Source organism: Gambusia affinis, linkage group LG12, assembly GCF_019740435.1.
Source record: "Gambusia affinis linkage group LG12, SWU_Gaff_1.0, whole genome shotgun sequence".
Lineage (NCBI taxonomy): Eukaryota > Metazoa > Chordata > Actinopteri > Cyprinodontiformes > Poeciliidae > Gambusia > Gambusia affinis.
Window position 1 is genome coordinate 3805657 of NC_057879.1, and position 18983 is coordinate 3824639.

General features: G+C 40.6%; 1 protein-coding gene across 3 annotated transcripts; it reads left to right on the top strand.

Annotated features, from left to right (window-relative positions):
* The first annotated feature begins 148 nt into the window (after window positions 1-148).
* On the top strand, window positions 149-18554 carry LOC122841327 (acyl-CoA-binding domain-containing protein 5A-like). 3 transcript variants are annotated; one of them, XM_044134573.1, is made up of 14 exons: window positions 149-721; window positions 998-1137; window positions 1498-1621; window positions 2634-2706; window positions 2895-3042; window positions 3149-3187; window positions 12043-12213; window positions 12294-12509; window positions 13034-13128; window positions 14026-14212; window positions 14928-15130; window positions 15271-15321; window positions 17409-17524; window positions 17663-18549. In XM_044134573.1, exons 2-14 carry the CDS (start codon window positions 1014-1016, stop codon window positions 17673-17675), a joined length of 1560 nt encoding a protein of 519 aa, XP_043990508.1. In that variant the 5' UTR covers window positions 149-721; window positions 998-1013; the 3' UTR covers window positions 17676-18549. The 3 variants fall into 3 exon arrangements, with proteins under 3 accessions (XP_043990508.1, XP_043990507.1, XP_043990509.1); XM_044134572.1 differs by having other exon boundaries at window positions 543-721; window positions 900-1137; window positions 17663-18554; XM_044134574.1 differs by lacking the exon at window positions 3149-3187 and having other exon boundaries at window positions 544-721; window positions 900-1137.
* The last annotated feature ends 429 nt before the right edge of the window (window positions 18555-18983 follow it).

Below are 18983 nucleotides of genomic sequence, written 5' to 3' on the forward strand. Positions count from 1 at the left end.
TTACTCTTGTTTTCAGTAAATGTGCTAAATCTGAATTGTCAACAATATCGAGTATGCTATGAAATTCAGAAATCCAAAATTTTCTGCATTAAAAATTGAACTTCTAAATGAAATAGATTTTTAAAAACTTGTAAAATCACATAAAATTGGTATGACAAACCTCAAGTATGTGTTCACCAGCGAGCCAAAGCGTACATTTCCCATAAAACCCCTCGTCCCCCATTAGACAGACAGACAGAGACAAATAGACAGATAGATGGATAGACAGACAGATAGTGTAATACGAAGCAATCTTTATTTTCTACATTTGCAAGTAAAGTATTTGTCCGAAATTTACATAAATAATTATGATAACGCTTAAAATAAATCCAGAGTGCTTACATGACATACATTTCCAAAGATTTGGCAGACTGACATCTTAAAGCAACAAACGGGTTTCAGCGTTTTGCTGCATAGACGAAACATGTTGTAAGACTACATTTCCCATAACCACCCTGTGTTTAAAATCCCCCCACCCCAAGTAAATGAGGTTTGTGGGATTTGATCGCCTTCAGCGGTGGGAGGCGAACCTCTTCCTTAAGTGGCTCTTGCTGCTATGAACTACATTTCCCACAAACAAGCAGCGCTCAAGCGTTAACTGCTGGGCTTATCCTTAACCAGAGAGGAGATTGGCTCTATGCTTCAATACTGCAGGCAGACACCGGTTTTATGAAGTAATAAGGTGGGTTTCTTCAAAATCCGAGATGGGAGGTTGGGGGGATATGACTTCAAAAATAATAATAATAATAATAATAATAAAAAAGCACATATGTTGCAACAGATAGCATGGGTTACGCGGATTTTATAGACTAATAAAAAAATGAATTGGGAGCATGCGAATCTTCTGTTTTTGTCTATAGGCTGCACGGCAGGGGGACTGCACCCTTCATCGGACACTCTCTGATCCACCTTGATTTTTTATTTTATTTTATTTTTTTTATCCTTATTCTCGTCCAAGATCTGAGGCTCCTTTCATGTCATCCCTGTGTGGAGTCGGCATGGCGCAGCAGGAGAAGAAGGAGGAGGAGAAGGACGAGTACAGCCTGGAGGCGAAATTTACCGCTGCGGTTCAAGTGATCCGGAGTTTGCCGGATGAAGGTGATGAATCATCCCGATATGTTCTGAAACCCCCCCCAAAAACGATGGCAATTATAAAATAAACCCAGAGTTGTCTAATCATGCGCAGTAGTCCATTTGACGTACGCGCCTTGTGGAGTGTAAACAATCCAGGTGACTGACCTACATGCGGTCCTGTCACTCCTGGCTCCCAAACCTGCTCTCATAAAGCTGCTGCACAGGGATAAAGAGCCGTGATTAAAGGAGTCGTTTGTCTGGTCTAGAGGCTTAGATCATGGATTAGCACACAATTCTTAAAAGGACTCTTTTATGTTTTTTTTGTTTTTTTAAAAAAGAGGTTTTAAATGTCATCCTGTCACCCAGTTTTTCTTCGTTTCTTAGGTCCTTTCCAGCCTTCAGATGACATAATGCTGAGGTTTTATAGCTACTATAAGCAGGCTACCATGGGGCCCTGTCACATCCCCAGACCGACTGGCTTCTGGGACACTGGAGGCAAAGCTAAATGGTAAACCTTAACTGTTTTAAGGTGAATTTAACTTACAATTATGCAAAAATGAATTTATTAGAGCTTAACCCCACTTTCATGCTTTGGAGAGCATTTGCTTTGCCTTGGAACTGTTATTATTTTGTCAATAAGGCTGTAAAAACCTGTTACTGTCAAAATATTTAATATTGTGGCGTTAATATGTTGTTGTCGTCCCCATTTTCGAGGATAATCTTAAATCAAATTCAGAGAAACAATTGTTTTTGGTGACAGATCAGTCCATTATTCAAAAATAACAGGTTCTGCATAACTGGTACCAAGATGTGGGGCTCCTTCTAAACGGAGAGGCACCGGTTCCGGTCAGAAACAATCAGTCAGAGCAGGGACGCGGGTCTTAGCGCTATCAATCATGCTCCTGCACATGCATGCAGACGGCAATAGTAGCACTGGGATCAGGTGGGACAGCTTGATCTTTCTTCTTTTTTTGTTTTGACAGATCATCTGGCTCATACTATCATGTCATGGTGACAGTTTTTAAAAAAATATGTGAAAAAATATATATGTAGAAGTTATGCTGCAGCTTTAAAGATAGCCAAATAAAAACAAGTTTTCAGTTTGCCACAAGTTATGCACACCAGCTGTCCTTTGGGCCTGTTATCCTCCGTGTTTTACTTGTTTCCCTGCTCCATGGTAACATCCCTGCAAAAGTCTTTAACTCGTTTACTTTAACCAGGGATGTGACGACAGGAAAACGTCTAAACTGTGCGGCTCTGTGAGTCCTAAAGGTCACGGAAGTACAAATGATACGGCAAACATCTGAGAATCAGTGCTCATGTTTAAAATATCATTTAAAACTTAGAGTGCAGGGAAACTTAAGGGTTGCGTAAAACTTTATTCAAGGCATTGCATTTTATCACTACCCAAAGCTTACTGCCTTATTAATTTTATGAAAAGACTTTCAGAGAGACAGCTTCGCTAAAGTTATTTGGCATTCAGCTCTTTCCTCTGTGTTGAACTTGGACTGTGTTGTCAGGGACGCGTGGAGTTCTCTGGGAAACATGACAAAAGAGGAAGCCATGAAGAATTACATAGAGCACATCCAGCTGGTAAGCTGCTTTCCCACAAAACAGAAGCGTAGACTACATTAACGTGTTCGAGTTTTGCTCCGTGCGTCAACGTTTGTGCCCAGATAAAAGAAAAAAAAATAATAATAATGCTGGACCTTTATGCTGCTGAGTCAGTGTCAGCCACTGGAACTCCGCTTCGTGTGTGTATGTGTGTGCGTTGTTGTCAGATTTTGGAGACCATCCCAATCTCAGAGGAAGTTACAGAGCTGGTGCAGAGGCTTGGCAACTTCTACACCGAGGTGGACGGAGAGGGAGAGGAGGAAGGAAACGAGGCAGTCAGGAGGCCCTTCACCAGGCCTTTTGCGGAGCACGCAGGTAAAGAAGATTAGTAACAACCAAGTGTTCATGCTGCATCAGACCTAAAGGCACACCAAATGTAATAAGAGCATACTGTGTTTTTGCCATGTGTTCGTATCATTAGAGGAGCTGGTTAAATCGATAAAGAAGCCAACAATGGAAGGCAAGTCTTTGACGTTACTTGCTTTAGACTCAGTAGAGATAGGTTGTGTTGTGCATTAGCCTGGTCTAGTTAAAGAGAGGCCATGAGAACAAATGTGTGTTTTCATTGTTTATGTTGTGTTTAATTTACCTGTGTTCCTGCAGAGTTCAGAATTGGTCAAACATTGTGTGTGTGTGTGTGTGTGTGTGTGTGTGTGTTCATAATGTTCTGCTTCTTGCATGAGAATTAATACTCCCTATGGGGCTTTTCCACATCTATAACTCTTGTTTCAATTTAATTCAATTTCACTTTATTGCCAAAACTATCAGTAGTATATAAGACATAGACATAACTGGAAACAATGACCTCGATTCAAAGATTCTTTATCGATCCTAAAGAGAATTTAAATCGGTGCAAATGGCAATATGTATAAAAATAAAAACGTGCAATACCATAAAAGTGACAATCAATTTAGTGTAAACAGAATGAACTGTGCAAATATATTACAATTTTTGTTAAAAATTGAAAACTAACAAATCACATTTACGTAAGTATTCACTCCCCGTGTTTGTCGTATCATTCCTCAATTATCACAATAAATTTCTTATCATGATAAGATTTTGATTCATCGCTGTCACAATAAATTCCAATCAATGATGTTTAAAAACCCCTGAGACTGTCCGTGTTGTTGGGGTTGTTATTTTTGCTATTTTACTCCACTGTTTGTTCAATGATAGTATCAATAAATTTGACGATATGATTAACCCGTAATTTCTTTCTTTACTTCTAGAAGATGTAAAAGTATTGCTTTGGCTCTGGTCATCTAATTTAAGTTTTTAAGTAAAATAATAGGTTATTTACTCTTAGGTAATATCAGTTTCATATGGCTAGTGTGAATGGCCACAGGACCAGACCTCTTTATTTGCGGCCTGAACAGCTGGAGGTAAATGTCTGCCTCAAACTTGTACAAGAGGACGTGAGTAAAATACTTTTGATAAACAAACACAACTATAGTACAGTACTTATGTTCTTTAAGAGGTCTTCTACTGACATACAATGAGAATTTTATCATGGAAAGCATCTTCTAGTCATAAGAAGAGTAAATGTAAGCCTAGCAACAATTGCTGCTAGCATGCTACACTGATAGCGCTAAGCTAGGTGTCAAAGGTTTTGACTTTGACACCTTACTTTTTTTCCACACAGTTTAAAACTATGTGGGAAAAATAGCTCCATGTTGCACACTTTAATGATTAGACAGTGTGTTTTTCGCAGGTTCTTTATTTTCTTTACACTGTTAACACAGACAAGAGCGACAGTGAGCGCCTCCGCTGACCAGCCGTTACTGCACTAAATTGACCGTTGGAACGCTGAGTCAATAAATATTTACAATATAGGTCAAAATGCTCATTCAAAACTTACACATAAACATTTAGTTACTTTACTCTAGCACACTTCCCCTCAACAAGACAATTTATGTAAATAGCAGCGCTAATTGATATTTACCTGTTAACACAGACAAGAGCGACAGTGAGCGCCTCCGCTGACCAGCCGTTACTGCACTAAATTGCCGTTGGCTCGCTGAGTCAGGAGTGCTCACCGTGCTCCATGTGCCAACTGGTGGCGAACTGCTGTAACTGCATCCCAGCTCAAGCAGGGGAAGTGCAGCCCAAAGGCACGGTCAAAAGAAGTCTTTAAATAAAGTAAAGTAAAAAAGGGAGGGGTGTAATACTTCTAATGTCCATTCTGTCACACTCCCCTCCAAAATGTAATGTCGTCCGACATTCGGGTACCCTAGCGTTACAGCAAATAAATCAGCAAACATGTTTTAATGCTTTACAATTATGCAGAGTACTTCTAGGAAGGAGTCAGAATGAATGTTCAAAGAGATGCTATGCTGTGTCCAGTCCGACAATATGACATATATCTCCTATTAACGTCACATTGCTGCAGTCGACGTCATTGTGCACGATGACAATCCACCACTTGATCCGCCAGTAGCGTAAATATCTGCAATCTCTTCTGAGAGTAAGGTACTTTAACTTAAAAGTAAACTCTACCTTTAAAAACATGCTGAAATTGATACCATGGGTACTCATCTATCATTCTACCTAAGATACATCAAAAAGTAGTTAATCATGCAAATCATTCTAACTTATTCACATTAGAGAAAAGGCTGTCCCAAATTATGGTAATTGAATCGTAACATAGGTTTTCTTGTTCGAAAAGGATACCTTCCCACCCTGTGGGGTGATATGTCAGTCTCTTCTTGGTCACTGGCAGCTGACTGGTGAGACTCATCTCCACTGTTCATGTTCTCTGGATGAAAGTCGTCTTCTAGTGTTGCATCCATGTCCTCACCAAGAGTTGGTTGTTGCCCTGGTCCACCACCATCAGCTATGCAGTCCCTTTGCATGTCCTCGTTGATTGGGTGGAACTCTGGTGCCTCCGCTCTCAGCTGACTCTCGATGAGATGATCTGACTCCATTTTGTGATGCTGTAGAGGTGGATGAATGATGGCTTCCCAGTCGTCTTCATCATCAGAGCTGTCTGCATGTCTCTGCTTCTCTTTCTCTTTCGGGTCTTTTAGGTTGAGTGGTTACTTTTGGTTCTGTCGTTGAAAGGAAATCGCATGGAAGCAGCAGATTTCTGTGGATGGTCCTGATTCGCCTTTTCCACTTTCTGGGTGAATTTCATAGACAGGACTGTCCTGATGTTTCCTTTCTTTAACAAGGTACACTTTATCTTCCCAGAATGCTCTCAATTTTCCTGGTCCTCCTTCTCATTCAGATTCCTAACAAGCACTCGGCAACCTGGATACAACTCCCTCCATGCAGTTTCCTATCATAGTGAGCCTTCCTCTCATCGCTTGCTTACTGGCTGTCCTGGATGCCAACTGATAGGCTTCACTCATCCTTGTCCTCCATTTTTCTGCATAATCCCGGTGGGAAGAGCTTTGGTTCTTTTCACTGAGACCAAACATAAGATCAATGGGGAGCCGGGGCTGACGACCAAATAAGAGGAAGTACGGAGCATAGCCAGTAGCTTCATGTGCAATTGTATGCATGAACCACTTTTGGTAGAGAAGATTTCCAATCTTTTTTTCAATTTCTGGCAGACTCCTCAGCATGGCAAGTAGTGTCCTGTTGAACCTTTCAACCTGACCATTACCCTGGATGGTATGGCGTTGTTCTTGACCCCTTGACTCCACTGTACTTTTCGAGTGATGCAAATAGTTTGTTTTCAAACTCTTTACCCTGGTCATGATGCAGCTTTGTGGGAAAACCAAACTTCAAAATAAAATCCCCAAATATTTTCTCTGCAGCTGTTTTGGCAGCTTTGTTTTTGCAAGGATAAGCCTGGGCAAACCGTGTGAAATGATCCATCACTACAAGGATGTATTCATACCCACCACTGCATTTCTCCAGATGTAAGAAATCAATGGAGACTAACTCAAATGGGTATGTAGTGATGATGTTGGTAAGAGGGGCTCGAGCTGGTTTATTGGGCCGCTTTCGTTTCAAACAACTGCATACACGGGTGACATAGTGTTCAACATCACCTTGCATGTTAGGCCAATAGAAACGATCTCTGATGAGATGCAACACCCTCTCAACTCCAAGATGACCCATCTCCTCATGAAGCTCCTTAAAAACAAGTGCATGATATTTCTGTGGTAGAAGGAGTTGTGAGCGACTGGCTGTCTTGCGGTGGAGTAGTCCATCTTCATCCATATATAATCTGTGTTTTTGTCTCATCAGAGCAACAGCCAACCTGTTGCCCTTGTGCCAGCCATGCTTTGGTTTTTTCTGTGCAGTAACACATCTCAATACTTCACTAATCACTGGATCATCTTGTTGAGCTTGTCTAAGAGCTGCTCTACTGATGTCCTTTACTGATGTGTTAGCTGCATCACATTCCTCTGTGACCAGACTGTTGATGGTTGCTGGGCATAGCCATGGCTCAGAGTCTTGAAACTGAAGAGCAACTGCTTGAATAACACTGTTCATCACCTCTGGGTGTACTACCTGTGTGCAGGTTTGCATGTACTCCTCCATGCTGAGTGACATTCGGGAGAGACCATCTGCATCTCCATTTACTTTACCTGGGCGATACTTTATTGAGAACTGGAAATCAGCCAGTTCAGCAACCCATCGATGAGTGGTTGCATTCAGTTTAGCTGTGGAAAGCACATATGTAAGAGGGTTATTGTCAGTGTAAACTGTAAATGGTGGTGCATAATAGAGATAATCTCTAAACCTCTCACAGATGGCCCACTTCAGAGCCAGGAACTCCAGTTTTCCTGAATGAAGGTGATAGTTTTTTTCTGGGGGTGTTAGCGTTCTGGATCCATATGCTATGACTGCTAGAGTTCCCTGTTGTCTCTGGTAAAGTACAGCACCAAGCCCTTCTTGTGAAGCATCACAATGTAGAATGAACGGTTGTTCAAAGTCCGGATAACCCAATACTGGTGGCTTCACTAGAAAATCTAATAACTGGCCAAGCACTTCTTGATGTTTTGCTGACCATATAATTGGGTGTGATGATGGTAATTGTCCACTGTTCTGATTTTGTTTCCCTACTTCTCGCTTTTTGTGTTTTCCTTTTCCCTTTTTCTCAGGGCTTAAGGAGAGAAGATCATATAGAGGCTTAGCTATGCCGGAGAAGTTTGGGATGTAACTGCGATAGTAGGAGACAAATCCCAATAATTTTCTCAGTTCTCCCACTGTGGAGGGTTTTCTCTCAAAGCCTGTACAGGAGCAATATCTGCAGGATCCACTGTATATCCATCTTTTGTGACCAACTTTCCAAGAAATCTCACTTGGTTCTTAAAGATGTCACATTTCCTTGGTGTCAGCTTGACTCCTGTTTCCTGATAACGCTGCAATACACTTCTAAGATGATTCAAGTGGTCTTCAAATGTTTTAGAGTGCACCAAATTATCATCCAGGTAAGGCAAACACACCTCATCACGTAGTCCAGTCAGGCACTCCTCCATGGACCTCTGAAACTCTGCTGGTGCTGATGATAATCCAAATGGTATTCTCACCCATTCATACAGACCCCACGGTGTGATAAATGCAGTGAGCGGGCGACTTGATTCTTCCAGAAAGCCCTGGTGATAGGCTTTTCCCTGATCAAGGACAGAAAACCAAGAACTTCCAATCAGGCTATTTAGCATGTCCTGTATGCGGGGAATGGGATGACGATCTGGCAGAGACTTCTTATTCAACTCTCTGTAATCACAGCACAGTCTGAGGCTACCATCCCTTTTACGGACACAGACTATTGGGCTAGAATAATTTGACCTAGACTTTGTGATCCATCCTCTATTTAACAAATCTTCAAGATATTCTTTTACCTCATTGTGCAGTGGTTTTGGAACAGATATATATGTTCTTGTCACTGGTGTGGGATCTTGCAGTCGGATTTTGAGCTGCAGTGAGGGATGGTTCCAACATCATAATCATCATGAGAGAAGGCTTTACACTCATCTCGGAGTAGTTGTTTCACCAACTGCTGTTGTGCTGGGGAAAGGTGGCTGATGGGAACTGGTGGATCCCAAAGATCTTCACTTTCAGCCCTATTTTGGTTCTCCTTTTTTTCTCCTTTGCTCTCTGATCCTGTTGAAGTTCCCTTTTCACAATTGAAATTTGGTGTCTCTATTTCATTTATTTTTGTTGATTCTGTTGGTGCCACATACATTGCTTTTACTGCTTGGATTTGACCTACTTTGCTTTTGGAGGGTAAAATAATGTCATGAGCAGTATCATTGTTCACTGGGATTCTGAAGCAGGACCAGGAACTCTGATGTAGGCACACTATTCCTTCTTTAACCCTTAGTCCTTCTGGTAGCTGCGACTGTGACAGAGGTTCAAACAGGACTCCTTGCTGACCTGCAAGTGGACCAGCTCGTGTACTGCACTTCACCATCTTCGCCTGGCCAGCTGGGATGATGAAGTTTTCTCGATGTTTTAACAGTACTTATGCCCTGTTCCTCCTTCATATTTCTCATGACTTTTAGAAATACCTCTGCCTTCTTACTTTCAATGGAAAATGCTGTACTAACAGCTTCTGTGATGATGGTGGGAGGATCTAGACCCCTTTAATAGGTACTCAATCACATTGTAACCAATGATTGGTTCTTCTCCCACTGCATCCTCTTCAGCAACTAGAACTGGCACCCAGAGCTCTAGTTGTGTTTGACTCACTGATGGTAATTTAAATTTGACCTCAACCCAGCCAATAAAAGGGATTGGTGTCTTATTCACTGCTCTTCCATCCAATATTCCAGGTCCAATAATCTCAGTGAGACTTCTGATAGTAACATGAGGGAGATTCTGCTTTCTCCATTTTTCACTCATGAGGCAGACCTGTGATCCAGTATCCCATAGAGCTCTGGTTTCCACTCCATCCAGCAGACAGATAATGGTACACTTCTTTCCAATCAAGTTAAGCAGTTTGTCTCTTTGTGATGGAGAGAGGAGGTTGATACCAACACTCTCATTCAACTCAGGTGCTGCATGTCTCACTCCTTCCATACACTTAAGTTCCGAATGATGTGTGATGTCAGTGGTCAGCTTGTGTCCATTTCCTGTTTGGTCATTTTCCTTTTTATCATATTCTGTTGCTGGTACAGATGTCACACTGCTCACAGACATATCTGCTTTCTCCGGCCTGTCTGATGTGTTTTTAACAAATCTACACCCACGTGATAGATGCCCACCTTGTCCACATTTGAAGCAATGGTCACAAAACTCTCCTCTATTGTTTTCCTGGCAATGTTTACATCCACGCCTCCGACTTGGTTTTGATTTGGAAATAGATAAATGAGAGTCATTAACCAGTCTCCTGATGTCTTGCATCTCACTTTGAAGTTGTCGGATGGCATCTAGGAGCTCAGTTTCTGTGTGAGAAGCAGATGATTGTACTTTTCCAGTTCTATTTTTTTTTTCGATGGAAGATGGCTGTTCTTGCTCCCAAACTGCTCCAACTGTTGTTTTGGGAACTGCCTGTGCTTCTGCTCTAACCTCCCTCACTTTCAGATCTTTATTATTCCTTCTGAACTTCTGTTGCCTTTCCCATTCAATACTAGCTGCCTCATTAGTCTTTGCTATCAGTACATCATCTGCAACTGTCAGATCATCCAGGAAGTTCTTGAGCTGGTGTTTAACATTATCATTAATAAGTCCTGTTCCTACTGCTCTCAGAAACTTCTTTTGAATCAGTTCTGGGCCGTAATCTTCCTCAGAGCCAGGTTCTCTAGATGCCATGAGCAATCTTTCTTTTAACTCTATTGCTCTAAACAAGAAATTTTGTGGTGACTCATTACTGTCCTGTGTGATGTTAATTAACCGATGGTACAGGTCAGTGGAGCTGTCTTCTTTGTAATGACCCTTTAGTATTGTTCGCAGCTGTGCAATAGTGAGGTCTGTTTTGATCTCTAGCATGTCGCGAGGGGTAGACCTGGGCTAATAGCCCTGACCACAGCCTCTATGATCTCCACTTCACTGTGATTTCTTTTTAGGCCCATTTCAATCTGATGGATCAGGTTTGAATAGGACAGTTTGTCTCTCTGACCTCTTTCTCCAATTTGGCCATTAATTTTAAATTCTCTTCTTATTGTAACTTCTGGTGGATGTGCTACAATGGGGTTGGTAGGTTGTTTTTTCACTTTGTTTTCCAATTTTGCCATTTCTCCCTGTAATTTCTTTGTTGCAGCCTGGAAACTTAACTGTAATGCTGCATATTGTTCTTGCAAACTTATAAGAGCAGCATTATCCTGATTCACAGCATCATCGACCATCTGTGACATCTCATTTTCGCTCACTTCTTTAGCTTTTGATATTAATCTGCTGAGGAATTCACAAGCCACATCCTCTTCCTCACAATCTATAGCTGTATCTACAGCTGTATTTATTAGACTGATCAGCTTGTGCTTCCTGGTTTGGTTTTCTGCTGAGACTTTTCCATATAAACACACCTCTTGTAGCTGGTCCACTTTCAACTGCACTAGGGCCTTACTTAGCTGGTCCTGCAGTTGCTCCAACTCCATCGCTGGTGTGCCACGATCTCTCTTTCTCTTTACTGAAGCACCGCTGATCCCCGTACGGGCCACCAATTTTTGTTGCACACTTTAATGATTAGACAGTGTGTTTTTCGCAGGTTCTTTATTTTCTTTACACTGTTAACACAGACAAGAGCGACAGTGAGCGCCTCCGCTGACCAGCCGTTACTGCACTAAATTTTCCGTTGGCTCGCTGAGTCAATAAATATTTACAATATAGGTCAAAATGCTCATTCAAAACTTACACATAAACATTTAGTTACTTTACTCTAGCACACTTCCCCTCAACAAGACAATTTATGTAAATAGCAGCGCTAATTGATATTTACCTGTTAACACAGACAAGAGCGACAGTGAGCGCCTCCGCTGACCAGCCGTTACTGCACTAAATTGCCGTTGGCTCGCTGAGTCAGGAGTGCTCACCGTGCTCCATGTGCCAACTGGTGGCGAACTGCTGTAACTGCATCCCAGCTCAAGCAGGGGAAGTGCAGCCCAAAGGCACGGTCAAAAGAAGTCTTTAAATAAAGTAAAGTAAAAAAAGGGAGGGGGGTGTAATACTTCTAATGTCCATTCTGTCACATCCACATAGAACTATTTTTGCACTATGTGGAAAAATAGCACTATGTAGTATTTTTCCCACATAGTGAATAGTACTATATTTCTGATTTCCTTCTAGATCAGAAAAAAACTCAAAATGAAATGTTCTACATCAGGTAGAAAAAGGTTTTTATCTTTAGCTTTAAGTGGTGTGAATGTTTGGTAAGACACTGTAGATCCTGAAGTGCTGTCTGTCACTATGTCACTATTTCAGGCTATGGGGATCTGTGGGAGGACATACAAAACGTCCAGGAGAGCGACAGAGACCGCAGTGTCCTGAGACGAAGTGCGAGCAGCGAGGAGGCCGAGGGAGGCACAGTGATATCAGAGGAAAGTGGGGAGAACTGGAACGACGACTTCTGCGCCGACAACGTGGGGACCAGAGGTGCGACGAAAAACCAGAAATTCAAAAGCAAGAAGAGACATTGTCAAATGTTCCTTTTTTATTTATTTTTTTGCCCCCAGATTGGGACCAGGACCCACGCTTTTTAACCGTGGAGGACAGAAGGTGGCGGTCTGACACTAAGGGGTCCAACAGCAGCCTGGAGCCCAGCGTGTCGTCCTTCACCAACGGCACGCACAGCTCCCTCAACAGCGAGGTGGAGGAGGAGGAGCTGGCCTGCTCCATGGAGCCCACTGGACTCCATAACCCATACCTGCACTTTAATGGACACTTTAACGGTAGGATCCTGTAAGGATTTGGTTGTTTTTGTGTGTTTATTTCGATTTCTGTGTTCTGTAGAGTCCAGTGACATGCGGTGAGGTTCGTAGCCGGTGAGACACTGACTTAATCATAATCATATTTACAAATATAGACCCCCCTGCATGTTATTGTTTACATAAGGAAATGTCGCGCATGCGGACAACGCTGATCAACAGCCAGATGTTGCCACCGGTGCAAACCATGAAGAAGACGGCAGGAAGGAGTTGGAGAATCGTGGCGTGGAATTATTTCTAATGACTTGTCATCTGAACAAACTTATTCGCGTGTGATTTTTTCATTTTTAAAATTCTTATTGTGTTTCTTATTTAATGGAAACAACTCTCCAATATTGACTCATTAGCAAACTGTGTGCTAGAGAAGCAGTTTCACTATCAGACTTTCAAACCAAATATTCAATTATTAGATGGATATGATTAGTAGGGTTGTTTTTTTTTGGTAACACATTTATGTTTTTGGTATGCTTTGTTTTCTGACCACCCAGACGACCACGATGCTAATCCTGAGCGGAACCATCGACCCACAGACTCTGACAACGAGGAATTCTGTGACTCAATGGAGCATCTGGCCATGGAGGAGGTTTGCCGTGTCTCTTCATCTCCCTGATGAAAATAAATGTCAGGACTAGAGATGCACCAGTCAGTCAAACATCGCAGCTCTGAACCGGAAAGTTTTCTCCTAACTGGATTGATTGGCAGACAGTAGTTTGGATTTTTAAATATAAAGCTAGAAAGTCCCACAACTTTCAGCCTATAAACACATCAACCTACAGCAAGTGCATCACAGCACTTTGTAAAGTTATCGGATAAAAATCCGATAACGGTTTGCGACACATTTTTTGATGCTGGTATTAACGTATGCATTTGCAAAAAACACAAAATCTCACTAAATATTTTTGGTCTAGTTTCTAGCGCAAATATCTTAGCACACTTAAAAAAAGACAAAATTAACTTACAAGTAACTTTTCGGCAAGATATGAGAACTTGTTTTATGTCAGTGATTCCTTAATATTGATTTAAAAACGTTCTCGCTCCACTGCCAGATTAATTCCCTTGTAACATGGAAAAAATGTCGCTTTATGACTGAAACATTCTGCCAGTGTGAGTTTTACTTTTTCATCAACATTAAGGAATTGTTGACTTAAGTAAGCTCCTATATTTTGTTGAAAAGTTACATGTAAGTTAGTTTAGTCTTATTTCCAGTGTACTGAGATACGTGCACTAGACACTAGACCAGAAATACTTGTGTTTTCGCAACGTCTCTCTTTATTTTCTATTAGATTCAAAACTACTACATTTAAAATAAAATAAAAACTGTGTCTCACTTTGTGTTTATTACATTGCTTTAAAAAAAATTCCAATCTTTCAGTCGGACCTCAAAGAAAACCACAATTCATGATGCAGGTGCAGGTGGTTGTCTTTAGTCGATAGTGTGTAACTCTATTTGTCTGTGCTCGACTCTTGTTTGCGCGCGCAGCGGCTGCCTCCGTCTAAAGGCCAGTCCCCCGGGTCAGGAGCTACATCGGTGAAGACGAGTGACGTTTGGTTTGAGAGCAGCACAACCCTGAAAGATGCCCAAGATGAAGGGCCGACGGGAGATTTCTGCACGAAGGAAAGAGCGGCGTCGAGGAAGCACAGCAGCTCCATGTCGAAACGAGGACGAGGTGAACCGTGCAGTAGTGTCACTTGATAACACTGCATCACTAAAGGGGCAGTATTATGTGTTTTCCTGGCATTTAGTGCCATTTTATAGCACAATCAAGCAACTGTGTTAACTTCAGTTGTTAAAAACATTGCTACATATATCAAATAAAAGAACTTTGACTTCATAGTTTAATGCCTTGAATATGGGCCTCTTTAAAAAAAAACTCCTGCTTTTTCTAAGACTCTCCCTTCAGGAAGTCATCCGGAAAGCGGAAGTGTGATGACTAGCCTTTTAACAACGTCTATACCAGCGTTTCACTGAGAAGTAGCTCATATAATGAGCTCAGCAGTTCCGCCAGGCGTTTGCCAATTTCTTCTGGCTAGTCTGAAGGAGCCGAATGGTGGGGTTGCACGAGATAACCGCTCTGTGAGGCGGAACCTCTGTAGCTTGAAAACTGCAGCTCGGAGGAGGAGCTTCCTCCCTGAAAGCGGGGCTAGGTCCAACCACACGTTTTGCACAGCTGAATTGTTGCCATGGGAGATTAAGGGATTTCTCAAATACGCATGAAAGAATCAAGAAAACACTACAGGTTTGTTTTTGATGAGGGAATAAAATTATAACACGATGTTCAGCTCAAAAAAGTCGAATTTTGAATAATACCTCCCCTTTAAAATGTTGATCCCCCCACACCCCCACAAAGTTCTTGCTCTTTGATGCCTCTTGTTCTGTTGCAGGTTCGCCCAGAGGCGCCTGCATCCCTCTGCGTTGTGTAAGCGCAGACGCTGCCTGTGACTGCGTGTTGCGGAGCAGACATCCTGTCGTTGCAACGAGGGGAAGCACGAACGAGCAAATAGCAGCTGCTCTGCGGAGGCTGCAGCACAACATGGCCGACGTGCTGCACAGGCTGCACGCTCTAGAAGAGCTCACCAGGTCACAGGTGATCAACCAGAACCGCCGGCTGCTGTATTTGCTTCAGCGGCATCCGGACTTGTTCTGTTTACGTCACATTTTTGCTCAGCTGGTTTACCGTCACTGGTCTGCGCGTACTAAAAGATGCCTTTGTTTTCTTATTTTTAGTCAAGATCTCCGTCTCCAAGAGAGGAAGGCTTGTTACCCGTTCCACGAAAGGTTCTCGTCATTTCTGTTCTTTTCTCACTGTTCTCACTCTTATTATCACAGTAGCAAAGAGTGTAGATCAATAATATATATATTTCTATATGGTTTCTGCAGAACATTATCATGAGATTCTTTAGTTTTGAGCTGACAAAATTAATCGCCACCTTCCTAAAACAACGCCCCGAGTTATTCCTTGGCCAAAATTGATTTTGGCAAAAAAAAAATAAATAAATAAAAAACAGAATTACCACTTCTTTTTTTTCCCAAAAGATACTTTAGGCAAAAAAGTTAATAGGTTTAAGTAGCAATTATTTTTCACATAGGAATTAGTGTCCATTTTTTTCTCCAAAATAAATCAAATCATCATAACCATCACAATACAATGAAAATACAATGATAAAAAGGCAGGCGGGTATTCTTATTGCAGGTTAAGAGGTTAAAAAATAGATCTTGGATTTACTCGTGTAATTATCTTATTATTTAAGAAGGCATGGACGACGGATGCAACCTTTAAGTTTTAGAGAAGAAAAAAAAAAGCAGAAGAAAACTTTAGGTTGCACATTGTTTTTCTCTTCACTTGATTTTATGAATGGCATTTGTCACTCATAAAATCACATGCAACTATATGCTGGACTTAAAATCATCTGAAGCTTTAAGGATGCACAATCATAATAAAGGAAGCATTTAACAGTCAACAGGGATTTATTCACGTATTCGGTTGTGGGATTTACATAATGTGATGACATGAAGACACTAATATCAGACCTGGCTTTAGAAAGCATTGAACATGTCAGTGAGGATAATCTGTTAAAACCTCATCCAAATCGTTTAAAATCTAGATTAAGCAGGTAATTACACAATACTAGCTTCTTGCTAAACTAAGCAGCTTCCTTTAAACAATAAAATATTCAAATGTTCTGAACTGAAAAAGAACATAGAAAAACATAAATAAAATGAAAAAAAAAAGTCCTGCTATTAGTGAAATAATCTATTGGTGGAACTAGTAGTTGTTAAAAAAAATCAATATTAAGGAATTATTGACTTCTAGATCTGCTGAAAAGTTACTTGCAGCCTAGTTTTGTCGTATTCAAAGTGTGCTGAGATATTTGCACTCGAAACTAGACCAAAAATACCAAAGATTTTTCCGTCTAGCCACTTTGGTGAGGTCAAAGCAGTGACACATAAATCTGCACCATGGTAACCGGTTTTTGTATGAAGCCCAGAAAGCTCTAATGTTTTTTTTACTCGCAGTCACCTTATGAGCTCAGAAATGATGTTTTTCCCCCCCGACAAATATCCCATCACCTCAGTAGAAAAGTTCATCTTTGGAATAATGAATTGTGAGTAACATTTCGCATTAAAGCAACATGTTTACAAAACATGTTTTTTCCCATAATTATTAAAACAGTCATTATATTGTGACAGTTTCTTATGAGACAGATAATCTGTGGAAAAAACTGAGCTCCTCCGCCTTCTCTCAGCGCTCTTATTGTCGGTCAAAAACAGCCAATCAGAGCCAGGAGGATTGCCTTAGCGCTGTCAATCAACTGCTCAATGTATGCTGCTCAATGTGCTAATGGTGGAAAAGCAACATGCTGTTACAGAAAAAAACCATTTAGCAGTGGCTATGCTACCTAGCATTAACGTTAGTGGCAGACTGTGTTGTGGTGAACCAACTGTAGCTTAGCAAGGAGCAAGCGGGAGGGGGCGAGCACGAGAGTGATTGACAGCGCAAAGACCCTCCTCCTGGCAGTGATTTGTTGTTTCTGAATGGTGTTTTTAATGCAGTTAGTGCTGGGAGCACTGGGAGAAAGTAGAATATTAATTCTAGCAAATACATTAAAAAAAAGTTATATGTTTTTTAAATAAAGGTTGAATGATGCATCTTTAAACAAAGATAAAGACTTTCATTTTCTCTAGAAATTTATTTTCTTATCTAAGTAAAACAGCATGAAAAGGGTAATCCACGAGAAGAGCTAAAGAAGGAGCAGCTGCTCTCGGCTTTCACATATTGTTACAAAAACGTGCTACAATCGCTACCAAGATGTTATTATCGTTTGTTCATTTCTGTTTATGTCGGTTGCCTGTGTGTGTTGTAGCTCCTGAGGCCATCTTGGTGGCCTTTCCACCTCTCTCCACTCACTGTGGTGTTGACGGCGCTCTGGCCTCTTGTCACCCACTGGCTTGTCCAACTTTATTTCCAACGTAAAAGAAGGTGAGCAGGATTCAAGCCTAGTAATAATAATAATAATAATAATAATAATAATAATAATAATAATAATAATAATAATAATAAAAGCTAACTAGATTTTAATGTTTTATTTTGACTCAGTCTCCGCTTTTCTCTTCACAGGAAAATACCGTGAGGGCTCTGACACTCGACAGGAACCAAAAATGCACTTTTGTTTCGCTGTGGCTTCACTGAAGCCAACGTTCCAGATGTGGAGTTATGAAACTTGAATCTGAAAGCTGCAGGAAATTGGTGGTTTCTCCTAAGCAAGGGGAGCCCTGTTAGGTGTGTGAGAAGATTTAATTATAGCCTGTAGCCATAAAATGACTGAAATGAAATGATAGTTTATGATTATACAATGACTATAGTTCACCACTATTGGGGGGTTTCTAGATTCTCATTATTATTTATTTGGTGGCTCATGATTGTGCAATTTAGTTAATTTTAATGTCTCGGGAAGATATATTTATAAATTATAAATCAGTGTTTAACTTGTGTATTTATTTATTTATTTTTATGTTTAAATAGGCTGAGGGTATTTCTCTTAATATCTGATATACATTTTATGTAGCAAGCAGAAATTTTAATATGTAGCTTGTCGCTGCAGTGAAGTAATAAATAATGATTCCTCCATCTACATGGAGAGGTAGCTGAGTCAAAAGCTGACTGCTGAGTCAGCTTTTTATATTTATTTATTTTTTTGTAATTTAGAAAAAAGAAAAATATATGCTTTAAAAAATGAAAAACAATAATAGCAGCAAAGAAACTGCTACAGAAGTATTGAACAAGGTTTGCAGTAAGTGGGTTCAGGTGTCTGTTTATGTCATAATACTGCCTCCATTTGCAACGTATACTACAGACAATCTATATTAGCCTTAGCTAATCATTCATCTAGTCATTTTTACAGTATAAATTAAGATATTGTACATTTTAGATGATCTTACAGCAAGACTAGTTGTAATGTGTGACTGTATAAAACTTCAAAGATAAAATAAAACATTTTTTGTAACTAAAATTGACTGTCTTTACATCAATATTTAAAGTTTTTAGTAGTTTGTGGTTGTTGAAAACATTCCATGCACCAAGTATTGATTCCCTCAGCTGATATTTGCAATTTCTTTCTTCTTTTTTTTTTTTATTCTGTTATGTTTATGAGCATTGGTGCTAGCGAATCTATAGAAGCTACTGCCACAGCCAGCTCATTTAGCCTATGAACCAACCCAGTTGTGTGCATATGGAGAGAAAATGGAATGAAATTTAAGCCCCAAATAGGCAAAATAAGGACTCTGTGTTAAATGATCTAATTTTGTTTGGGTTAGAAAAATTCTAGGTGTTAAGTGGAATCCAGCGTGGTAAGAAACACAAAAAAACAACAAACAAATGTGAAGTTCTAACCCAGTTACAAAATATACTGTATTTACCCTGAAAGGAAATAAAATTTTGT

Excerpts from the sequence above, each read along its gene's own strand:
- LOC122841327 (XM_044134573.1), top strand. The coding sequence starts at position 1,014 with ATGTCATCCCTGTGTGGAGTCGGCATGGCGCAGCAGGAGAAGAAGGAG. Across the intron at positions 12,214-12,293 it reads CGACAACGTGGGGACCAGAG|ATTGGGACCAGGACCCACGC; the intron begins GTGCGACGAAAA and ends TTTTGCCCCCAG. Across the intron at positions 13,129-14,025 it reads AGCATCTGGCCATGGAGGAG|CGGCTGCCTCCGTCTAAAGG; the intron begins GTTTGCCGTGTC and ends TTGCGCGCGCAG.